Source organism: Thamnophis elegans, chromosome 13 (genome assembly GCF_009769535.1).
Source record: "Thamnophis elegans isolate rThaEle1 chromosome 13, rThaEle1.pri, whole genome shotgun sequence".
In the NCBI taxonomy this organism is placed as follows: Eukaryota; Metazoa; Chordata; class Lepidosauria; order Squamata; family Colubridae; genus Thamnophis; species Thamnophis elegans.
The window spans coordinates 40,086,393-40,112,123 of NC_045553.1; the positions used below are offsets into that span (position 1 = coordinate 40,086,393).

A 25,731-nucleotide genomic window follows, 5' to 3' on the forward strand; every position below is an offset into this window, starting at 1 on the left:
GGTGAGCGCCCATTACTTGTCCCAGCTTCTGCCAACCTAGCAGTTCAAAAGCACGTAAAAATACAAGTAGAAAAATAAGGACCACCTTTGGTGGGAAGGTAACAGCATTCTCAGCCATTGGTGTTTAGTCACGCCAGCCACATGACTATGGAGACGTCTTCAGACAGTGCTGGCTCTTCAGCTTTGAAACGGAGATGAGCACTGCCCCCTAGAGTCGGGAACGACTAGCACATATGTGCGAGGGGAACCTTTACCTTTAAATGCCATTAACTAGCTTCTTAAGGGCCTTTTATTCAGTAATCCTATAGACAAGGAACCAGTTTCATTTGGGATGTCAAGTCTTAACACTTTTTGCTCAAACAATCCCCTGAATGGACTTTATTGCTCTGTGCAGGTCGATATTTTAACCATTATTGTATAATGGATTTTATTATTATGTTTATTTTACACTTTTCATTGTATCTATATTCGTAAGTCGCCCTGGAATAGTGCCTTTAAAATGGAACTACAATTCAAAGAAGTTTTCTTTCTCATCTACACAAGGGCCTTTTCCTTGCTGTCAGCTTTATTTCTATACATCAGTCTGAAAACAATCATGGTTTTTAAAAGCTCATCTCCAATAGAAACATTGAGGTATACACTTACACTCAAGAGTTTTTCAGTAGCCTGATTCCAATACCTCTTGCTTTTATAACTGTGCTAGCATATACAAACAGATAAGGTACATGCATAAGGCATTTTAATAATACATATCAATGCATGTGGGTATTAGAAACACATGTAAATAAAATTACATGCAAAAGTACTATTCCACCTAGCCAGTCTTCCTAATGCTGTCATTTCTTTGCAGTTTAAGAAACCACTATTTGAAGCAATATGAAATCCTGATATTAATTCTATTGATTACCTCTGTATTTTATCAATAACTCTGATTATAGGCAGTGCATCAAAAAAATCAGTCATCAAAGGGTTAATCTTCAAACCGAAGAGAGGAAACGAAAATGGATTTTTCCCCTCTCAGCTTTTATAGCTGAGGTTCATATTTTTTAAAAAAGATCTTGCTACAACACTAAGTAAAAGCACGGATGGAAGTTAATAAAATGTATTGATTCTCTTAAAAAGCACCTTTAAATGCTGCCACACTCAAAATATGTCCCTGCTGCTTTCTATCGCTGAGATCCTTCGCTGTGAAAAGACTTCTGCCCCAAAGATGCTTTTAAAAGCAACTCTCCAGTCTACGCTTCTCGCTACAATGACCGTTTTATTTCCATGGCTGGAATTTCAAACAGAGGCCTATGAATTCCAAGACAGTTCCAGCAACTAATTGGGGAAAAGAAAAGAAAAGGGGAAAAAAAAAAACCTTCCAGGCATCAGCTCCAAAATGCAAGAACTCCAGCCGGTTGTGAAACCCAAATTAAAAACCTCACTTTCCATCCGGCTGCCCCTTTCCCTAGTTCCGAGGTCCCTCGGGACGAACGTACCTATGAAGAGGGACAGAGATGTCCCTGGGTCCCCCCGTTTGCCTTTTCCAAGCTGCCCATTTCATGCTGAATTTGCGCTGTGGAGAAATCGGTGCAGTTCCTTTCGGGGGTTTTCCCCCCCTCCCCTCCTCACTTACGCTCTTGCTATGAAAAAGTCCGGCCAGATAAACCATGTAGCTTAACGAGTGCCAAGAGAAACAAGGGGAGGGAGGAGATACATGCAGGACAGTGTTTCAGGCTAGACATTCAACTGGCTGCCACAATTTAAAAAAAAAAAAAAAAAGCAAAATAAAAGCAAAACTACCATCCAATGCCTGGAATTAAAAAGCACCATCTCGTTCTGTTCCATTTCCAAGGCTTGCTTCCTTTCTCTTGATGTTTCCCTGATCCATCTTTGCAAGCCAACGAAATCCCTTGAAATCGTGAAGGCTGAAGAGAGTGCAACTGAGGCCAGTATTGCCTGGCCTTAACATCTCACCATTAAAAAAAAAGGGGGGGGAAGCAAGCACTACTGCCGCCTCACAGATTATATTGGAAAATAAATTAATAATGTTGCAAGGTCTGCGTTTTTCTGCGGCTGAAAATCCAAACAAGCTGCCAGAAACAGGATCTTCCAGAATATGACCAGAATATGGTTAATGGTTCATAGACAATATTTTAGCATGATGTAACTAAAACTAGAAAAATAAAATCGAGAACTGAAAAATCGGCATATCTCGCTTTGAAATAAAATGTCTTTCCCATTATGGACGCAATTGGTCTCTTATTCTTATTAACCATAGCCTTGTGGGAACTCAAATGGATTAATTGACTGACTGACTGACAGGAAATAACAGGGCATCAGTTTAAAATCAATAAAAAACCAAGAAGACTCCTGAAAATTTGTGCTTTTTTTAAAAAAAATATATTTTATTTTGGCAGTAGAAAGATATGAAGATCCAGATAAAATTTCTTGAGCAACCTGTTCCAAAATGGATCTCACTGCTGATATGTTCCTATAAAGCAGGGGCATCAAACTCAAGGCCGGATCCAGCCTGCAATGTGGTCAGATCTGGCCCATGGGGCCGTCCCGGAAAATGTAAGGGGCCGGTCATTATCGCTTTGGCCCGGTCTACCCAATGCAAAGAGGAAACAGGCCAGAAGTTTGGGGAATGGTGTCAAGCTGGCCATGTCCACCCAGCCAGCCATGCCCCCCAGCCCCGCTCCCCCCCCCCCGAGGTCAACCACAGCCTTGATGTGGCCCTCAATGAAATTGAGTTTGACACCCCTGCTATAGAGAGACACTAACTACCAGAAGAGTGGTGGGCTCAGAAGAAAAAGCCTCTAAGGCAGACCTACAACCAAATATACTGCATGAGTATTTTCCTTTCTTTCCTGTAGCTCAGGATGTTATGCATTGCCCTCTAATTAAGTAATTGCGGGTTTTTTTTAAAAAAAATCAAACATCAAATTATTTACAAAGCAGAAGCAATAATCTAACCATATACATATCGCTTTGTATATGTGTTGAACAGACTTTTCACTTAAAGAGGCATTTTAATATCTGTCTGAGTACTCTCATACTTTAAAAAACACTGCATTGATCTACTGCCTTTCATTGTGAATGCTCAGAAACCTGATACAGAATTCTGCAAACCCCTTTTTATTTAAAAATGTAGGGATGTTTTGATAAAAGAATTACTTGATAGAATAAAAGCAATTCGAGCGACAATTTAAAAGACCAAGAGAAAATCTTACAAGAGCTTATTGCTTGGGTTGGTCTTAATTAGTAGTCTCAATATCTGTGTTTTGAATTTTAAGATGTCAAGGTCTCCAAGCACCAAATATGCTGTCCTCTGGGAGTTTTATCCAGCTAGAATTTCATATGCATGATTTACGGTAAATGAATTTTTCCCCCTTTTTAATCTTACAACCAAGTATGGGAAGATATAAGCAGAAACCCAGAAATAAATTTAAGGTCATCAACTGTACTTCAGAGCTGATCTTCATTTTCAACCATAAAATTACAACTTCCTATTAGAATAACCTGGAATGATGGGACCTATTCTTCTTCTTCTTCTTGTGCCATATCTGTTATGAGACATTGGCGATCATGTTGGCGATCCTATTTTTATCAACAGCCGCAAAAAAAAAAAAGTGCTGCTAAGTTTCATCCAAACCAGCCCCTGTGGCTGATCTTTTCCATTAGGAAAGAATGAAAACATTTTCTAGTATTTTCTTTCCCAAAGTATCACCGATGCAATCGTACATTTTAAAAAAATGTCATCGTTTTCACTAAAAATTTTAAAAATGCAAGATTAGCAGACTCAACATCTCTGACTTACAAAATTTTAGGATTGGGGAGAGAACAGCACCCACCCACCCCAGCTATATGCTTCACACTCCCCTACTCTCCCATTAATAGATGTGAGGCTCAAGTAAAATCAGAGTTTGTTTTCTCTGAGTATAAATTAAGATTCTGCATTAACATCCAGGAAGCAGTTAAATCAGGTCTGAAGTGGTTGCTAGGTTACAATGACTTTTTGGTAGGAATTTACTTCAATGAAACCATGCTGTGTTATCTTGTGACATCTTGAGAATGTCACTCCATAAAGAGGTTAAGTAGACAAAATAGTGTTGTTTTTTTTAAAAACAAGCTCACTTGTATATTTCTTTCGCATTCTAAACCAGAAATAACATATCAAGCAACTCCCATCTCAGAAAGGTTTTTCTGTCTGCGCATGAGCATGCCTAGATATTTATGTATTTTGAAAGGAAGACTACTTTCCCTACCCCCAAAAAGCAATTTAGAAAGAGAGAAATGTCTCTTGATTCATTGAGAATATGGTTAATGGAGGCAGATGAGTATTTTCCTGTATAATCTTATTTGGGGGAGGATTGCCTTAAATTCAGATTCAGATTATGGCTGCGGGGCAGGGGGGGTATTACATGAGTATACAAAAAGAGACAGAATAGAATAGAATAGAATAGAATATAGAATTGAACTGAACTGAACTGAACTGAATTCTTTATTGGCCAAGTGTGACTGGACACACAAGGATTTGTCTTTGGTGCCTATGCACTTAGTGTACATAAGGAGAATAAAATACATTCATCAAGAATAAAAAGATACAACACTTAGTCAACATTATAATAAGCTATCAAATCGTATTAGGAAACAAATTAAACTGCAAACATCTAGATTATCCAGGAGATCCTTTAGAGATCTAAAAACAGACACTGTACACGTCTTCAGACTCTGGAAATCTTTTTTTTTCCCCTGTTGCCTCCTTAAGTGAGCATTCATTTCTTCCCTGTTAAATCCGCATGACTCAGAGATGCCATTTCAGCCCCAAACCTAAGTTTAGCCACATCAAGCTGAACCAGAATATTTCAGAATAAAAACTCTGGGGTGCGGGCGGGGTATCCAGTTCCTCCTAGTTGCAGTGTTCAAACTACCCTCCATAATTAAAATGAAATATTAGGTTTGTCCACATGGAATAATTCCCAGGTGGAAATCTCATAGTCGTGTTTTTTTTTTAAAAGCAATAGCAATAGCAATAGCAGTAGACTTATATACCGCTTCATAGGCCTTTCAGGCCTCTCTAAGCGGTTTACAGAGAGTCAGCATATTGCCCCCAACAATCTGGGTCCTCATTTTACCCACCTCGGAAGGATGGAAGGCTGAGTCAACCCTGAGCCGGTGAGATTTGAACCGCTGACCTGCTGATCTAGCAGTAGCCTGCAGTGCTGCATTTAACCACTGCGCCACCTTGGCTCCTGCAAAGGGCATTATAGAAAGCAATACTTGCTCCCAAAGAAATGAATTTCATATTGGGATACTGAATTTTTTCCCCCTCCAATTATTGACAACAGCTTATAATGCAGAGGTCACCAACTGGTGGTCCATGGACCACTGGTGGTCCGCGAGAAAATTTTGGTGGTCTGCAGAGAAATTATTTGCATTTTTACATTGCACCAAATACTATTTATCTTTTATCATATTAGTGGTCCGCAGGATTTAAAATTATGAATTTAGTGGTCCCTGAGGTCCGAAAGGTTGGTGATCCCTGCTCTCATGGACATTTTACCTCTAAGGAAGCCCTTACGCATTCAGGCAGGCATTATTCTAAATATACAGGCTTCACAGCATGATGCTGCTTTATTGAATTAATTGGAATCTCAATTACCACATTCAGGATTTGATCACCTGTCTAGTTTCCACATTACGCTATGACCAACTGCAGGTTTTCAAGCCACCACTGTGGTGTTGAAGTAAAGATTAACCCATTATCCCTTAATTGACTTTTGAGCCTCAAGATATAATTGGCAATTAGTTAGGGGACCAGCTGTATTTGGGGAAGTGATTTTATGCTTCTCAGATTTCGGCTCCATAAAAACCGGAGCCTGTGCTCTCTTATTAGGAAGCAAGTTCCTAGTGAGAGTTCAGAAGCTGTAGAAACAGAGAAGATTACCCATGAAAGGTAAGGCTGCATTTTATCAAGTCTGACCCAATTATTTCATAGTGAGGGCCATGTACACTTTTTGGGAGAGGTTTGCAACTGTCTACTCCCAGGATTTTTTTTTAAGTTCCCTGTCTAGCCTATGGCTCTCGTATCTAATAATCTCCATACATACACCAGTCTGGTCCAGATTTCTGAGGGTGGTATGGTAAATTGAAGTTGGCTCTGCTTCAGCAGAGCTGATAATTGCAGTAAAGACCAGAGAATCATGAATAGACCACTTCCTTGGAACCTTTCTGGATAAGCAAAAGATGGAGATCACCCATATGTGCTCTGGGCAACTTCTCTTCACAAGAAGACCGCAGGACAGTGAGTTTGAGCACTGGGATAGGACAGGATCAGCTATTGTACTTGCAATTGTGGTAGAGTCTTTAAAGGACATTAAGTATACAAACCTCACTTTCTAATCACTTTCAGAAATTACCAATGAACCATCTTACAAATATTAAAAGATCTTTGAACGTGAGTTTGAAAAGACTTCAGAAAAATCTAGATAAGTTTATCTTCAGAACTTAACTTAGCAATACCAATAGCAGTTAGACTTATATACCGTTTCATAGGGCTTTTAGCCCTCTCTAGCCGGTTTTACAGAGTCAGCATATTGCCCCCAACAATCCGAGTCCTCATTTTACCCACCTCGGAAGGATGGAAGGCTGAGTCAACCTTGAGCCGGTGAGATTTGAACAGCCGAACTGCAGAACCGCAGTCTGCTGAAGTAGCCTGCAGTGCTGTACTCTAATCACTGCGCCACCTCGTTCTTAAGAACTTAAGAAAATTTTAAACAGCAAAAAACTTAAAGATTTTTGCCTAAGAAAATGATAAATGGATTAAGTGTCCAGATAAATTTGGAATATTGCCTTTTACTATAGGTTTTTTGGAATCAACTGTAACAAATAAAAAGCTCCTTTTGGGAAAGTGACATAAAGAAAGGTAGTGATTTTAGAAATTGGACACTAGAGGGGACAAAAGAATCTAAGCAGAAGGGGGAAAAAACACCCTTGTTGATGTCAGTTAATACTAGGACCTACAAAATGACACAAAACATTATAACATTGGAAATATTAAATGAGATCTCAGAAGAATGGAGCCACAAATTAGAAACTGAAATATGAATGCTGTCAGTAATGATGTCTGCTTCTAGAGATAAGACTACAAGATGTTAATGAAGGAATGACCGATGTGGAACAAATTTTATTTGACAAGACAGAGGAAATACCAAAACTGGAATTACAAATGACAGACCAAGAGAATGATTTGAAAAAGCAATCTTTACTGGATGTACAAAGGAAACTGACCGAAGTTTTAAATTAAAAGGGGAATACAAATGATAAATCAAGAGAATGAACTAGAAAATGTTTTCTCATTTATGAAAAGAGGCCTGTTAAAAAGCTATTTTTATTTATTCTATTCAGTCGTTTGATTCTTTCTATCCTAAGGAAATGCGGCTTGTAGATATTAATGTTACCTATTTGCAAGATATTAAAATATCAACATTATGTTGCCTGCTCACTTCATATTAACCTGCATGACGCTTGTCTTTATATCCTATATATAATTTACCTTATTGCTACTGCTTTTCTGGCTTCATCGACTTCTACATAATCTACTTTGTTTCACATTCATCTTGCATTTTTGTTATTGACTGCAATTTATTATTTATTTAGGAAACCAATTGATAAGCCATCATCTCACAGACACGCGACTCAAGTTGGCATCCAACACAGCTAAAAAAACAATAAACACATTTAAAAAGTATAAAAACCATCCCAAAATAAAGAACAATAGATGTTAAAAATGGTGAGAGATGTTGAAAGCCAAATGAAATAAAAGGCATGGGTTGTGTATATAATATACTTATGCAAGTAAACACTCCATAAATCATTTTATCCATGAACCGTGCTCCACGTAAGAGAAAATTACAGCCCATGCACTAGACCTATTTCCACAGGAAATATTATTCAGATTTCAGCAGCCATATAAATAGGGTCCTTTAAAGGAGGAGGATCTGAATGGTGCATCTGTTTGAGTATGTCTACAGGGCATGCCTGGCAATAAATCTTTACCCTTGAAAGGTATCAACCAAAATTGCTTATTAATATGACTCCTCACACTGAGGGAAAGAAGCATCGGCTGGACCTGAGGAAAAAATAGATAAGCAAAATAATGAATGCAAAGCAAGTAAGATGCAAGATGTATGCCTGCCTATCACCGTGACAACAATGTTTATGTGATGAGCAATTTGCTATTTCTGTGGCAATGCTTTCCATACGCCCCAAAATTCAGTACCAGAATTCATTTAGTCCATTAGCCATATAGGCAAAGAGAAATTGCCACTGGCCCCTCTCTACAGTCTTAAAAAGGTTTTGTTTTGCTTCCAGCTGTTGACTAAGATGCATCTCCAAGAGCTAATAAACTCTTAAGGCTCTTTCCAGCAACTCCATCCAAACAGTTACTGACTCCCATCTACAGCAATAGCATATTTCCATCACAAGGGTCTAGGAGGAGGAGGAGGAGGAGCTGTGCAGGCGCTCTCTTGATCTTTCCGGTGGCCGATTATCATCCTTCTCATCACTATGGAAACCGATATTCTAAGGAACACTGCCAGAAGCCCATCACCTCCAAACTTAACCCCGGAGCTTGCAAAATAGGCAAAGATCGCTTCAAGCTCGCAAACTGAATCAGCCATGTGACCCAGAGAAATATAATTAGCCACACATTTACACACACACACACACACAGACAGACAGACAGACACACACACACACACACACACCCCAGCAGCAGTTTACTACTATGGAGAAAAAGGCAATCTACATTTCCCTTTATTTCTTTGGGCTCTTCAAGATCACAGAAGGCTTTGGGGAAAGTGAGTGTTGAGGTCAATGGAGGCCCTCAATTAATTTTTGTTCCTCAAACCAATTAATTCATGCAGTTGCCCATATCCCAATCGCTCCCTTCTGGGGAAAAGCGGAGCAGCTGCCAGAACAAATGCCGCCTAGCAGCTTCAGCAACTGTGTACAGACCTTTAGAGACTTAATTTACCCAAAAATTTAAAAAAACCACCCCAAAACTGGAAATCATTCAAGTTGCTTCCATGCACCTCTCGCCGTGTCTCCCAGAGCCCGGATCACTTTGGAGAGAGGAATGTTGCTAGGAGAGTCAACGGGGGGGGGGGGGGGGAAGGGGGGGGGAAGCAGTTGAATGGATGCCAACAAAACGGCAGGGATAACAGAATAAAACTCTGAGAAAAGCCCCTGGCACAAGGAGGACGACACCCTGGCCTTGTTCACATATAATGATGTTAGGCCGGAATGGTTAACAGATTTATGAAGCCCCAAATCAGCTATCGTGGTTTAGCTTTTCAAGCAGATCAGGCTGATCTATTAAAAAAATCTGAAAAGTCAGACAATCTCTGCTACGGTATATTTGTATGAGCCCCGGTGGAGGAGTGGTTAGAATCCGGTATTGCAGGTTAATTCTGCCAACTGCCAGCAGTTCGATTCTTACCGGCTCAAGGTTGACTCTGCCTTCCAACCTTCTGAGGTAAGTAAAATGAGGACCCAGATTGTTGGGGGCAAGAGGCTGACTCTGTAAACTGCTTACATTATGTCAGCTGAGGTGGCACAGTGGTTAGAGGGCAGTACTGCAGGCCACTTCGGCTGACTGCTAGCTGCAGTTCAGCAGATCGAATCTCACCAGGCTCAAGGTTGACTCAGCCTTCCATCTTTCCGAGGTAGGTAAAATGAGAACCCAGATTGTTGGGGGCAAAATGCTGACTCTGTAAACCGCTTACAGAGGGTTGTAAAAGCACTATAAAGTGGTATATAAGTCTAAGTGCTATTGCTAGTGCTTAGAGAAGGCTGTAAAGCTATCGCTATTCACAAAAAAATGTGATAACTAAAAAAACTGGTGTCAGGCCTGCAGCGGTTCCTTTAAGAATCCTTTAAGAATTTAAGAATGTGCCTACCACAGTCTCATTGGGGGGGGGGGGGAATAGCAAGGGGTAGAATGTGTTGTTTTCAAAATAAAAAATTCCTTTCTAGAAGCTCAAGGTCATCTTTTGTCTCTGCACCTTTGCACCTAATCGGAAGCAGTTGGGCGTAGGTGCTAGCGTGGAAGAAGAAGATCGGACCATGTGATGGATTGTAGGTGTGGGGACAAGATCATGAACTTTTAGCTGGGTGGGATTCTGATGTAACTTCCAGAATTGGGATTTCATAGCATAATGCCAAGATGTCCGATCTATTAAATTGGAACTTTAAGTATCGTTTTGCTTTGGACTCTGATGTAATTCTACATGATACTTGGAACGTTGACATTCTTGACAACTGGCTTACAATGGCCTGACTTCAATTACCTCCCAAGCCACCCATAAAACCTAAAACAAGTTGCAGGTCCAGCACTTATTCAATAACCACTGATGTATTTAATGGTCTATAAAAGGGGAGTAGCAGCATGACGTTCCTATAGTAACTTCTGCCTACCTGACAGTTATATCCATACAGGTGATCCTCAACTTACAAATGGTTGGTTGTTGTTGTTTTTTTTCCAAACAATGCTCCTTGGAAAAAATGACTTACAAACTGCCAAAGCATTTCTGACCGTCACACCACCCGCAGTCATATGATCTCAATTCCAGCATTTGGCAACCAGCTCACATTTACCACTGGTTGCAGCATCCTACAGTCATGTGGTTGCAATTTGCAACATTTTTTGCTGATTTCAGGTAAGAAACAACACCATCTTCCATTGGGGAAGTGAATTGATGACTGCGTGATTTGCTTTAAAAAAAAAACCACTGTAAAAATAGTTATAAAACCAGGTCCGACTCAAGTTATGACGACAGAAATTGCAATGCCAATTGTGGTTGGAAATTGAGGGTGTTAGTACTTGATGTCTTTTATGTTAGTACTTGAAATCTTTTCTGTGTCTATTTCAGTCTGTTTTTAGTCTCCAAATACTACCTGAAATCCTGTATTAGCAGAAGTGTGGTTATATTAATCACAGCATCCCTTCTCTTTCTGCAAAAGTAAATCAAAACCCATCGCTAACTCCTTTTGTAAAACAAATAAATCTGAAATCTAAGTTAGTTCTGTGGAACAGTTATCTGCTTTCTCAACACTGGGCGGCAGCAAACGGCAAAGAATAAAGTTTTTCTGCTGGATGCGGAAACGTAAATCATGTATTCTAATTCCTTAAATATGCATCAGAATAGACACATGCAAAGCAAAAGTTAACATCACAAAAATGATATGTTGAAAGTGATTCGGTGAGCTTTTTTTCTTTTTCTTTTGCTAACTGGAGGAAAAACACATTTTCTCTTCTGATCATTGAGCAAAAAACAAAGTAGGATATAAAAATGGAGATCATTATGGAAATGATCCACTCTTCTTTTTTTAGTAGTTCAGTGGAAAGATTGCTATACTGGTTTCACCTGCTATCTGGTGCCCATCTGTACCATTTACAGACATTCATCATCATCTGGAGATTTAGGATGAAATGCCAACCATAACTTGCTCTTCATCCCAGGAAGCAGGAAGTCTGCAATATTCATGAACTATTTCAGGAAGTAGCTTTGGAACTAATAAAAAGAAACAGGTTAAGGCTTAATCCAGATGAAATAGCTCTGATACTAAGAACAGGTCAATCTGAACAGACCTTTATACACGATCACAGACGGCATTATATTCCACCTGAAGGATCGTGTATACCATTCAGAACTTCTGCAGGATCCCAGTGTTGCTTGAGAAAATTGAGGCTAAGAAATTATCTGATTGGGCCAGCAACAGCTCCCTAGATCCTGACTTGCCACACAAATCCATACGCCAATGAAATCTAAGATGGATTAATACTAGGGACTGAATTTTAAGATCATGTGAAAATCACAATGGCTGCCCAATGCAGCCACTTGCCCTAATGGAAATTATTTTTAGTCAGATTAGATAAAACTGTACTGTACTGCTTGTTCTTTTTAAAGATGGTAACCCGAAATGGTTCAGGCTTGGTCAACTTTGTCTGTGTCAATCTGCCTATAATCTGCGATCAACTGGCCTCAGTCTATATCAAGGGTGGGCAATTAATTTTCCCAAATGGCCACATGGAAAGGTGGTCTGTTATGGAGATACCGTGGAGAATAGCAGCTGACGTTAAAATAAAAGCAATGCAGTTGTATTGTATGGATAGCATATACTTATTTATATCTGATTTCTAATTTCTGATTAACCTCATGTAGGCCGGACAGGGACAGTCAAAAGGCCAGATGTACCGGGGGGAGGGGAGACAGCATAAAAAGCCCAGGTCTGGTCTATTTGTTCAGTTTTTGAGAACAACGACAGTAACAAATGCATTTATTCTCAATTTCATTCACTACTAGTTGATAACCTGGCGTTGCACAGGTATTTATTTATAAGGGGAAAATGTCCAGACCAAACGTAATTTCTAATGTTGGATTTTCCCTCTTACCAGTGGGAAACCCCTTGTGGAGTACTGTGAAGCCATTACCATGGCAACTCCACTGCACTGTACAGTAGAAGCCATGTTATAGCAGTACAGTAGAAGCCATTTTAAGGCACAATAGGCTGTAACTTAACAGAACACACACACTGAGGGGTTTTAGGGGTGTCTTACCCCCACAGTATTTGTTTCCAGAGAGTAAGTCATCTGTGCACCAGGTTTGTTGAAATTGCTTGAGGCGTTCCAGAGTTATACTGGAACACACACACACACACACACACACACACAGAGTGAGAGAGAGAGAGAGAGAGAGAGCCATTTAGATAGATAGATAGAAGATAGATAGATAGATAGATAGATAGATAGATAGATAGAGACAGACAGACAGACAGACAGACAGACAGACAGACATATTGATTCATCCAACAGCATTAAGAAAACTTCGTTAGTTCCATTCTCTCCAACAGCATTAAGAAAACTTCGTTAGTTCCAATCTCTCCTCTATGACTTGCATTTTACTTGTAGTCCTTTTGACGCAACTACAATTTATGAAGAATAAAACCAAAATGAATCACACTCCTACGTGTAAGCCCAGATATAACTATCCTTCACTTCTAGACATCACCAGTTTTCTTAGCAATTAAGAATGAAATGTACTGCAATTGTTAAGAATAACCAGAGTCTATAAATGGAGAGAAAAAAATGTCAATCAAGATGAAACTTGTTCTTCCTTTTTAAGCCAACAGAAAATACTAAAATTGCTGTCTGAGGAAGCAAGGAATGAATTCCATGTGGAAATATCTCCAATGAATTGAGCGAAATTAAATGGCCCGGTTTGACTGCATTTTTTTTTCTGCAGTATCATCACGTATTGGAATTTTCATCCTTCCCATTCCCTCTTTGCTGCTTTCTGCCTTTTATACCGCTGGGCCCTTTTCAACAGCCATTTCGCTGAGCGTGATACTTACAAGCCACGAATAAAAGAAGAATTATTTATAACAGTGTGACATTATCTGACGGAATCAAATTGTGCTTTCAAAAGGATCTCCTTGCATCTTGCATCGTATTTACTGAGCATTGAGAAAGGAAACCTTTATAATGCGAGAAATAAATTATTTTTCCGCGTCCACACTACTGCTTTGCAGCAAATCTCTTTCTTACAAAACTGCACACACTCCAGTCCTTTTGACATTGAGGAGAGGGGTAATTTAAATTCCCAGCTCTTCTTACATTGGTAAAATTGAGGGCTGCTTTATTAGGTGCCAGGAGACTTGGGAGGCCCAACCAACATGAAGTTCTTTATTAAAGAATCTTACTTTCTCTACGGGACGAAGAGAAATTAGGTCAAGTGAAATATATAAAGAATGGCAGAGGGGTTTCCTCCCCCCCAACTTTCTGAGGAATGCCAGCAACTCTGCTTTTGTTGCTAAGAAGCTGGAGAGAAAGAGAGAGACCAGCCAGATTTCTTGTTTTAAAAAGCCCATGAAATACAAGAGTGTCCCAATTCAGACACAACATATTGTATAAAGTAAGTTTCCTTCGTTTCACAGCAAAAACAATTCACTGTTAACTGCTTGCTACCTACCGGTAATTTTTTCACACTAATTTTCTATTTGGTTAAATAAGGATGACTTGAACGAAAGTTTTTTTGTTTTTCATTAGCAAAGCTCATATTCCAAGATAATATTCATTCATTCATTCATTAGAATTTGTCAAAAATGAGAAGAAGAATAGAAGAATAAAAGTACACCGACAGGGATCAGGGGTGGGTTTCAACCAGTTTGCGGCGGTCCCCGCGAACTGGTTGGTCGGCAAACCCGGAAGTAAGTAACTTCCAGGAACGTCGAAGGGTCCACCCCCCCGCCCGCGCTCCTTACCGGTCTTTGAAGGCTTCTGTGCTTCCACGCAGGCGCATGGCACATACAGCGCCTGTGCGATTCTCTACGAGCAGCTGGATGGCACAAACAGCACCTGCACGATTCTCCGCGAGCAGCTGGAGCATCGCGCAGGCGCTAAGACGCATGCGCGAACTGCGCACGTGCACGCCGCTGGCCCCGTTCCAACCGAACCGGTTGGAATGGGATTAGCAACCCACCACTGACAGAGATGATAGGCACGTTAGTGCACTTATGGACGCCCTCTCTACTAACCACTTAGGTATGATGTAAGGTCCACAGAAGTCAATTTGTGACTGAAACTGTGAAAATTTGTAGCTGAAAGAACTGAATCAGGTAGAGCATTCCAGACTTCGACAAACTCCATTACAGAAATCATATTTTTTAACAGTCAAGTTTAGAACAATTTACATTAAGTTTAAAGAGGTTGATAGCACTTGCATTATTGCGATTAAAGCAAAAAAAGTAAGAGTTTCATTTCAAAAGCAGTTTATCATGTACTACTATATCAAAAGCCTTACAAAAATCTATGTAAATTGCATCTACAGCTTTGCCTTGATCAGGATATATAGTCCAGATGTTTTTACAGTGCAAAAGTTGTAGATTGGATGAATTTTTTTTTTCTTAAAGTCAAACTGTTTGTCGGATAGCAAGTTGTTTTTCTCTAAGTGGTGAACAATGGATTGGTTTATAATTGATTCCATAACTTTAAATGTAGCACAACACAAAGAGATTGGTCTATAATTTTCACCCTTTTTAAAAATTGGTGTAACTATAGCTGATGACCATGGATAAGGCAGAGAACAAGTTCAAAATGATACTTTGAAAATTGTACACAAAGGTTCAGCTAGGATGGTAGCAAGTTTTTACAAGAAAAAAAAAGCACATAAACCATCTGGTCCTGTGGATAGCGACGGTTTTGGATTAATTCAACATTATCTACTGTAAATTTAAATTTAATATTCAGCAGTTTGCTATTTGTGGTTTGACACCATTGCTATCCACAAAAACTGAACTGAAAAATGAATTGAAGAGATTGGCCTGGCCAGCACTGTCCTTACAATCAATTCCGTTTTGCCTTTTCAAGGGTGGAATCACTTGAGAGTCTTTAAATGTAGCTCAAGGTTGGACTGAGATCCTTGATGCTCTCTGGGCTTGGTTGTTTGCTTGAAGACATTTCATTACCTGACTAGGTAATATCTTCAGGGCTAGGGAATATGGGGTTTGTAAACAACCAACCTCAGAAAGCTCCAAGGACTCCAGAGCTAATGTTGTCACTAGCAAAAAAAAAAAACAAGCTCATTTGGTAAGTCAACATAATTAATCAAAGATGAATACACATATTAGCAAGTCGCTAACCTTATCAACCAGATATTTCTCCTACAAAAATGCCACCTCTGCTCAAACATTATTCCACCACTCTAGCAAAGGAAAGTCTACAGCACGTTAGATCTTTCATCTTCCCGCAAATTGAATTCAACATGACTCACACTGTGAGCAAGCATTTATACCTCTGCCAGGATGTATAGGCTGATGTATTAAAATCAGCGTAACTCAGCACTCATTTTTCATTTTGGACCGGTAAGCAGGGTTTTTAAAAAAAAAAAAAAAAAATTGCCAACCGTTCTGACAAGTTCTCCCTGGAACAAAAAGAAATACTGGCCAGTCGCCAATGTCCCCTCTGCGCTGAAGGTATTAAGAAAGTGATAACAGGGGCAGCTACGGACATTTGTTAACGGGGAAAGAAAAAGGCTATCTTCACTCGTCCTACTTGGCTTTCAGACAGAAGGTGTGACAAAGATGTTATAAAGTCACCACCACTTAGGGCCTCGATAATTGAAGAAGCTCCTCTCTCTGCGTTTAAGTCTGCTGAAAGGAGCTTTTTTTTTCTGTGTGTGTGGGGGAAAATGAGGGAAGTCAATCACACACCGCTATTCCGCAGCTTTAGAGATACAGATGCCATCGGCATTGTCTTGTTTATGATAAGCTAGAAATTTTATTTTTATTTATTCTGTGATTACTGAATTTCCTCAAAAAGAAAACTACTCTGCAAGAAAGGAATTAGAAAGAAAGAAAGACGATTAAAAAGAAGGGAAGAAAACACACCAAAGATGGCTTGTGGGAATCTTGCCAATCCATGTATCAGCAATGGGGATGTTCAGAAAGAGAAGTGAATAGTATTTTCAACTCCCCCTCCACCCCCACCAGGCTGCTTCCCCCATAGAGACACACTGAAGATATATACCATGTATTCTGCATTTATATCTACTAGCCTGGCCCTTTTTTGTTATTCTTCTTGTTAGCTTCTCCATCAACATTAAAAGTGATCCTGCTCAGTTTTGGTTCTGGCTTGCCATGCACATGTGCCTCAACTCTCTTCCCATGTTTTTTTTCCAATATTGTGTTGGGTTGGAATCAATAAAAGCAGAAATAAAATTCCTGTGAAATGCTCAACTTTCTCAATCTGCCTCCAGCCGGACATCAATTCTGGAGGTTCCCCTCCTCAATTTAATGTGTATTTTACATTTGTGTCACGTGTGCATGCCTCTCTGTATGCTGGTCAGAATCGTCCGCCCCCTCTCAAAGGAAATACGTTTGAAGTTGTATTCATCAAATAACTAATTAAAATTAAGTGCCTACAAAATAAAAGTTCCAAATTTACTGTATTTTTCGGAGTATAAGACTCACAGGAGTATAAGCCGCACCAAAATTTTGAAGAGGCAAAAAGTTTTTGCACTCTGCAGACCTCCCAAATATGGCCCGCTTTTCACGAAAATGGCCCCGTTTTTTTGTCAAAAACAAGGCATGCATAGCCTTTAGGAGGCTTATAGAGTGTTCCTGGGGGCTGGGGGGGGTGGTAAAAACGAGCAAAAAAGGCCCATTTTTCACTCATTTTTGCCCTCCCCAGCTCCCAGGAGCACTCTGGAAGCCTCCTAAAGGCTATGCACGACTATTTTGGTAAAGCGGGCATTCAAAGACGGGGAAGGATTAAGGATTTAAAACAGGACTGACAGTGCGCGGGGCAATGGGCAGGCATAACAGAGCCTGCTGATCCATAAATCACCGTGGAAGCAGGAAGTTTGGAAATGAAATACAAGATTGCAAAACAGGCAGAAGATAAACGTAAAGGACCATTCGGCGAGGTTAGAAAATATGTGCTAAAGACAAAGCATCTCCATGGCAACACTTGAAAGAAGTTTAACCCGATTTAACATTCTCACCTGTATATTGCCAAAGTCCACGTTTTCATAATGGAAGTGTGCACACTCTGCCATCTTTGGAAAATGGCCCTTGGTGAAGGACAATCTGAAAGACAGGTAAGAAGTTTGGAGTATGTTATTGCAGAAATCAGAACTGACACTTCAATCAAGTAAAGATTCTCCTGACATTGTCGACAGAATATCTTATCGGTATCAAATCCCACAGAACATGGAGTATCGTCTGTGTAACACAAAGAAACAACAAAGAAAAGGTTTCTAGGGAAGAAAGCAAATTATCAAGTATTATTTGTTGTTAGAAGACAAATTCCAGCTAAAAAGAGCCCACACCTGAAACTGAAATATGAAGGCAAGGAATTCGTCCTTTAATGCCAAGAAAGCTAGAAGACTGAAGGATAGAGAAGAAACATGAGTGAACTTCATATATCTATCCCAACTGACAGAAATTATCCGTGAAAATAATTAAGAGTCCATCAGTTCTATACTGGTAGATCTGGGAACCAAGCATGTGTTTTAATTATTTTCCAGCTTTGACTCGGGGTTACAAAATGATAGGTATTGCTGAAGCTATATTATACCAGTGCAGGAACTGTTTTAGTGTCCTGGAGCACATTTTTGGTGGTGGTGAACAAAGAGTGTTTGATCATCAGTCATTCTTCCCTTAGGACTTTAAAAGAAAAATGAGATTTAGCACCTGGTTTTTCCCCCCACAAGAAAACAGGGTCATCAGCTACTTTTGCGGAATCAGCACATGATTGATGAGAGAGTTCTGAACAAATCCATTCCTGGACAGTTTTCTGAACTTCAAATCATTACTGGAGCCCAAGATGGATCAAATACAAGTCCACCTTACCAGCAGATTAAATTGGAACAGAGGGGATTACAGAGGAAGAAAGGAAGTGAAACACAGTTCAAAAAAGGACCCTGTGATAGTTAAGGGCTGCGTTTCGCCATACTTTCCTTGAAAGTGACAGCGGGGAGGTTCTTTTTCTTATGTATAGAAAGGTTTATGCTTTGATTTAGCTAGCCATCGAGAGAAAATATAAACCTAAGGAAGCTAATCTAAAGCTTGTCCTGATGTCTGATTTGAGATAGGAGGCTCTGCTACCAAAATCAAAAGCAATGAGATAGAGTTGGCGCATCCCAATGACAAGGTTGCAGTTCAGATAAAGGTCTCTCTATCTGCGGAAGCCACTGCACCAAAGACTGGAGCCTGAGGGCACAGAAGATGAAAGCAGACGAGGCGGCTTTAAATAGCAGTTGGTACAGAGATCTGTTCATGATAGTTACTCTGGTAGCTGGGATGCAGCACAGAATCCCATGGTTCCCTCCCAACCCCTTAAACCGGTTTAAAAATCGGCCGTTTTAATTTGAGGAATCTGCACAATTGTAATAGGAGGAGGAAAAATAAAGCAGTACAACATCTATTGGCCTGCCTTGGGTTTCTAGAGGCTTAAAAGGGGGAAGAGAAGAGGGAGGGGAAGGCAGAAAATGTGGGCAGGCTTTCTGTTTAAGTCAGCATATTTACTTTGAAGTGGGGGAGTGAGGAGAGACACAATGGCTTAGCAGTTAAAGACCCTGAGCTTGTCAGCTGGAAGGCTGCAAGCCAGGTTTGAGACCCGAGCGCTGTGCAACGGGGTGAGTTCCCGTTCCCGCCCCAGCTCCTGCCCACTTAGCAGTTTGAAAGTATGCAAATGCGAGTAGATCAATAGGTACCACTTCGGTAAGAGGGTAACAGTGTTCGGTGAGCCTTTGGTGTAGAGCAGGGGTGTCAAACCCACAGCGTCACATTGTCATCACGTGCCTTTCCTCCCCCCTTCGCTAAACCAGGGGTGGGCATGGCCAGCGCGCGACGCATCTAGCCTGTGGGCCATGAGTTTGATGCCCCTGGTATAGAGCCATGGTATCACATGACCATGGAAAATGTGTTTGGACAACGCTGGCTCCCTCTGCCAAGAAACGGAGATGAGCACCACGCTCCAGAGACGGACACGACTAGACAGCTTTCATTTCTTATTGCCTTTGTGCCACAGGGATTAATTTCACCTACTCCGTCTGTATATTGACAACAAGTCAACCAGCACCTTGCAGTCAACATTTAGGAATGTCAAGAACATCACTGAAGTTGCAAGGATGAAACAAAACATCTTACTTTTTCACATTCTTCACTTTCATGCTAGCTGTGGTGCCGCAGGTCCGCAAGGATAACTCTCCGGAAATCTCAGGGATGTCTGCTCCTCTTGCCTGCAAAAAGAGGGGAGGGGGGGAGATGATTTAACTATTTAATTCATTTTCAGGAAATACAAGATACCAATTCTGCTACCTACAGATTAGCTGCTGCTGTAGGATTTGATCATCTTAAACATGGGTGTAATCTTTTACACTTCCAGAGGGAGGACGTGACTTGTCTCTACATGTACCAAATATTTTAACAATGTGAATGATGTGTCCAGACATCTAAAATAAGAAAAATCTGTGTATTTCTGAGCAAGTTTTGAGAAGTAGTGAAACAAAGAGGTATATAAATACTATTTGAAATGTATTTTAAACTTAGTTGGGTCATTGTATTATAACTATAATCCCTTAATGTTTTTTTTTATTAAAAGAAATAGAGGCAGAATACTTTTTTTAAAAAAAGTTGTAAATGACCCATATTAAATTCAGTCCTTATCTTTTTATCTGCAGCAATACCTATTTCTGAGTTGGACACAACAGACTGAAAAAGAAACTGTAAGTAGAAGACAGTTCATGGGAAGGAGGGGGAGGAATTGTTATCCTGTTTCCTACAATTGTCACTGAACTGTTTCCTATCATTGCCAAGCACCTGCTCATAACTCAGTAATTACTAGATAGATGCCCCTTGTAGAAAGTGCCGAGTATCAGCATAGCTTCCAATAGGCAGTTTTAATCTCCCTCTACTACAGGATGTAACATGGACACAACAATCATCTCCAAGCATCCCTTAGAGGCAGTTTCCAATTACAGCTGTATACCTGGATATCATTAGCCTGTTGGTAGTAACTGCACCCTCAAACAATGGATGATTTCTCTCACAAAAGCTTCATTTAAATGTTAAAAGAATAAAGAAGAAGGAAAGGAGCCATTCAATCTTAAATTCCTAACCAAACAGTTTTAAATGAGTCAGATCTAGAATTACCTCCATGGTGGTCATGGAGACTAAGAATCCTACCCTATAAAGGAATATAAACCCATCATTTCTTGGAACTTTTGGTTAAAGTCAGGAGTGAACCTGGCTTGGGAATGGTGAAGGAATAAGAGAATAATAAAGAATGACTTTCAGAAAAGAATAAAAGTAAAGGTAAATGTTGCCCTTGCACATATGTGCTAGTCGTTCCTGACTCTAGAGGGCGGTGCTCATCTCTGTTTCGAAGTCGAAGAGCCAGTGCTGTCCAAAGATGTCTCCGTGGTCATGTGGCCAGCATGACTAAACGCCAAAGGCGCACGGAACGTTGTTACCTTCCCACCAAAGGTGGTTCCTATTTTTCTACTTGCATTTTTACATGCTTTCGAACTGCTAGGTTGGCAGAAGCTCGGACAAGTAACAGGAGCTCACTCCATTACACAGCACTAGGGATTCAAACCGTCAAACTGCCGACCTTTCTGATGGACAAACTCAGGGTCTTAGCCACTGACCCACCGTGTTACAAAATAACAGAGTTGGAAGGGACTTTGTAGGACATCTAGTCCCACACCCCGCCCAAGCAGGAGACCCTACGCCATTTCTCACAGATGGATTAAGATTACTGTCCCATCCACAAAGCCACTTCAGAACCATATCCTCTAGGTCCAACCCCCTTCAAACGTCTTTTATTTACTCCATACCTCCGAAGTGGCCTGGTCATCTGACAAACCATTCCACTCTTCATTTAATTCCTATCCTCTTCCTCATACTTTCATTTCCAACTACTCATCGCTCTATGTTCTAACCGCCAACTTAGAGATGGGTCCGCATCTCTCTTGACTTCTTAATGGGGTGAAGTGGTATGGTACTCAGTCTCTCCCAGAAATCTATCCAAGAAACTGTGATGCAAAGCTATCAAAGATCTCCACCTTAATCATTAGAATTGGCGCTCCAGGCCTCCAAAGCCATCTGAATTTTACAGCAAGGCCTGTGGCTGCCATGGGAATCAGTTCCTGCAGGACGTCTATGGAGATTCTGAATCATCCAAGTTATGGTTGTCCCAAAAGTGCTTTTTGAAACGCAACTGGACTTTCTTGGGGTTTTTCCTTGAAAACTTTGTCAACCCTGAAGCTGACCTGGCTGTGGCCATTTTGAGGCTTCAGTGCTATCACAACAGGAGCTGTGGGAAAGGGAGGGGGAATAGAGATAGCTGGTGGGGGGGGGTAGCCAAAATAAAATACTTTCTCCTGGGAACCAAGGACATTCCCACCAGGTGTCCAGAAAGAGGGGGACTGGAGTCATCTAACAACTGGACTGTATCCTGATTGGACCATATGATTGATTGTTTGAAGAAAGTGAAAGAACTCTTAATTAGGTGAAAACCGTGGGAACATTTAGAGTCAGTTTTCAGCAGTTCATGCCAATATGAAATATCCAATAAATCTATTCTTTGCTCAACTGCCTCTGAGTTTTTGGAACCCTGACACAAAACCGACTCTTGACAAACGTTTCGCTTCTCATCCAAGCAGCTTCTTCAGTTCTGAAGTTCTGAAGAAGCTTCTTAGATGAGAAGCGAAACATTTTCAAGGGGAAAAAAAAAACAAGAAAAGTTCAGTTGCCTTTCAAAAAGCACCTTTGGGACTGTCCCTGCAGGCCACTCTCCTCTTTATAGCTCGGCACAGGTAATGCATGGAAATGAGATTTTTATAGAGATTTTAGAGATTTTATTAATATTTGTAGGCCGCCCTTTTCCCTGAGGGGACTCAGGGCGGCTCACATAAAATCAAGGGAGGGGGAAGACAAACATTAACAAAGAAACATATAGTAAAATATTCAGCAACATACATTCATCATTCGGGAGGGGCGGCTAACCTTGTCCCCAGGCCTGACGGGATAGCCAGTTCTTAAGGGCTATGCGGAAGGCCTGGACGGTGGAGAGGGTACGAATCTCCACGGGGAGCTCGTTCCAAAGGGTCGGGGCTACTACTGAGAAGGCCCTCCTCCTTGTAGTTGCCAGCCGGCACTGGCTGGCCGATGGAATACGGAGGAGGCCTAATCTATGGGATCTTATTGGTCGCAGGGAGGTAATTGGCAGAAGGCGGTCTCTCAAGTATCCAGATCCACTGCCATGAAGGGCTTTATGGGTGACTAATAGCACCTTGAAGCGCATCCGGAGATCGACAGGTAGCCAGCGCAGCTCGCGGAGGATAGGTGTTATGTGGGTGAACCGAGGTGCACCCACGATCACTCGGGCGGCCGCGTTCTGTACTAGCTGAAGTCGCCGGATGCTCTTCAAGGGCAGCCCCATGTAGAGCACATTGCAGTATTCCAGCCTAGAGGTCACAAGGGCCCGGGTGACTGTTGTGAGAGCCTCCCGATTCAGGTAGGGTCGCAACTGGCGCACCAGGCGAACCTGGGCGAATGCCCCCCTGGTCACAGCCGTCAAGTGGTGGTCAAACGACAGCTGTGGGTCCAGGAGGACTCCCAAGTTGCGAACCCTCTCTGAGGGGTATAGAGTTTGACCCCCCAGCCTGATTGATGGAATATTGATCGAATCTTTGGGAGGGAAGCACAACAGCCACTCGGTCTTTTCTGGGTTGAGTACAAGCTTGTTAACCCTCATCCAGTCCATAACGGCTTCGAGGCCTCGGTTCATCACGTCAGCCGCTTCATTGAGTTGGCACGGGGCGGACAGATACAGTTGAGTATCGTCCGCATATTGATGGTATCTGATCCCGTGCCTGCGGATGATCTCTCCCAGCGGTTTCATGTAGATGTTAAATAGTAGGGGGGATAAGACCGAGCCCTGAGGCACCCCATATGTTAGAGGCCTAGGGGACGATCTCTGCCCCCCCACTAACACCGACTGCGACCTGTCCGAGAGGTAGGAAGAGAACCACCGCAACACGGTGCCTCCCACTCCCACCTCCCGCAGTCGTCGCAGAAGGATACCATGGTCGATGGTATCGAAAGCCGCTGAGAGGTCTAGGAGGACCAGGATGGAGGAATGTCCTCCATCTCTGGCTCTCCAGAGATCATCGGTCAATGCGACCAAAGCGGTTTCAGTGCTGTAACCGGGTCTGAAGCCTGACTGGAAGGGGTCAAGATAGAATGCTATCATCTTTAAATATTAGGCACCCAGATACATGCAACTGAATAAAGCTGTTTGTTCTGAATGAAAATTATACACACATATTCGGGAGAGTTAATGACTAATCAATTACTGAAATGTCACAGGCAAAGTAATTCTATAAAGAAACTCAGTACTTTTGACAATGATTCAGAATAAATTTGTGTAGACTGTAGGTTTATGGGCAGTATTAAGGCAGACATTTAAAGGTCACTCATTATGGGTTCATTTTATTACTATTTGAGAATCTTTTCCAAAGAAGCTGAGCTCTCAGCCAAGAAAAACCCCAGCAATTGATGGTTTATTAGCTAACTGGGGAAACTTAGAAGCTATTGCTCTCGATTTCAATTAAGCATAATTGAATAAAATTCATCCATTTTAATGATTCAATATAGTTCATCCCATATAATTATTGTATTAAGAACTACAATAATATAGGTAAAATTAAATATAATTTACCCTTCAAACAACAGCCTAAACTACAATTATATCAAAAAGCGGAAATGGTGTGTTAATGCCCCACTGGGGAAGGAATCAAATGAACCTAGAAAGAAACTGGACTCATTCTCAAAAGAGGAAATCATTGTTTTCTACTACAGTACATAGACAGCATGACTCAAGTTTACTGATAAAATAATTCCACTTGTGTAAAAAAAAATTACATGTTTATTATTCCTTTGATGCTTCTTTAAAGAATCGAATAAAATTGGTGCAGTGTATTGTTGATAAAAAGAAGCTTATGTATGATGTATCTTTTTTGTGTTATTTTTTTAACTTTTAAATTGATAGTGGGAGTATTCTGCTGGCTGAATTTTGAACAGTTTCCAAATCAAAACATGAGGTCCCTTCTGAAGTTCTGTATTATTCTCTTACTTTTTCTAAAATGAAATCTATCTATCTATTATCCATCCATCCACCCTGCTCTGACCTAGGATTCCCAAAAGCATGAAGCAAACTCCTTGTCCTGACAAAAAAAACTTTTATTAATTTACTGTGGATTCTGCTTATTCACATCCAGCAAAGTCTTTCAAGGGAGGATTTACAGTCACAGACCTTATCTGGTTTGGAGAGCTGCCAGGCCGATAGGTGCAAAACTTGGCAAGGAGTCTTGGAGAGTCACAAACCAATTAAGCAAACTAATTGTCTCCTGCAAATTCCACTCCCCTTTCGCTCCTCTTTTATTTGCTCTGGGAGGGGCCATTCATCGTCCACCTGTGGCCTTACTCCCAAGTCGACCCCCGCTCTTTAGCTGTTCCCTTCATCTGGCAACTCTGTGCATGTGCACACTGGGGACAGGCTCCAGCTGTTCTCCTGCCTCACTGATGTCTGACTCTGAAGGCAATTGATGACTGGCATATGGCACTGATCCCCTCTCTGCCTCCGACACAGAGCCCTCATCAGAGCCTTCCCCAGACTCCAGGACTGGCCCATCTTCCTCCCCAAGCTCCTCACTGTCCGAATCTGCTGCCAACTCTGCTGGCCACTGGGAGCCACAACCCATCCATCCATCCATCCATCCATCCATTATGCAATCATTCCAGGTAGCTTGAAACAAAACCAATAAAACAATCATATTACCAATACAAACTAGCATCAAATATTCCACCATAACTTCCATCACTGGCTCATCTCAATTTTAATCCAATGCTAAGGGCTAAGATAGAAATGTTTTCCCAACCCTTCAGAAGGTTAAGAGAGTAGGGGACCTCCAACTATCAGAGAAAGACTGTCCAAGAGGTTGCAGTAGAGGTGCATCTGATGTTCTATCAGATAGCAATGTTTAAGAGAAGGGACCTGGAGCGCACTTTCAATATTGGACCTGGCAAGAGGGGCAGAAGTCTTTGCAGTGACAAAGGAAGCGACTAAGAATTGACTGTGAAAAGGTTCCCCCGCACATGTGTGCTAATTGT

The 25,731-nt window shown here is 41.2% G+C and overlaps 1 protein-coding gene across 1 annotated transcript in view; it reads right to left on the reverse strand.

The window, feature by feature from the left end:
- The window catches only part of ARHGAP32 (Rho GTPase activating protein 32), a 169,323-nt gene that overhangs the window by 79,938 nt on the left and 63,654 nt on the right, over positions 1-25,731 (reverse strand). Inside the window, 2 exon segments of the mRNA XM_032229513.1 lie at positions 17,553-17,637; positions 19,702-19,793. Coding sequence (XP_032085404.1) covers positions 17,553-17,637; positions 19,702-19,793 — 177 coding nt within the window.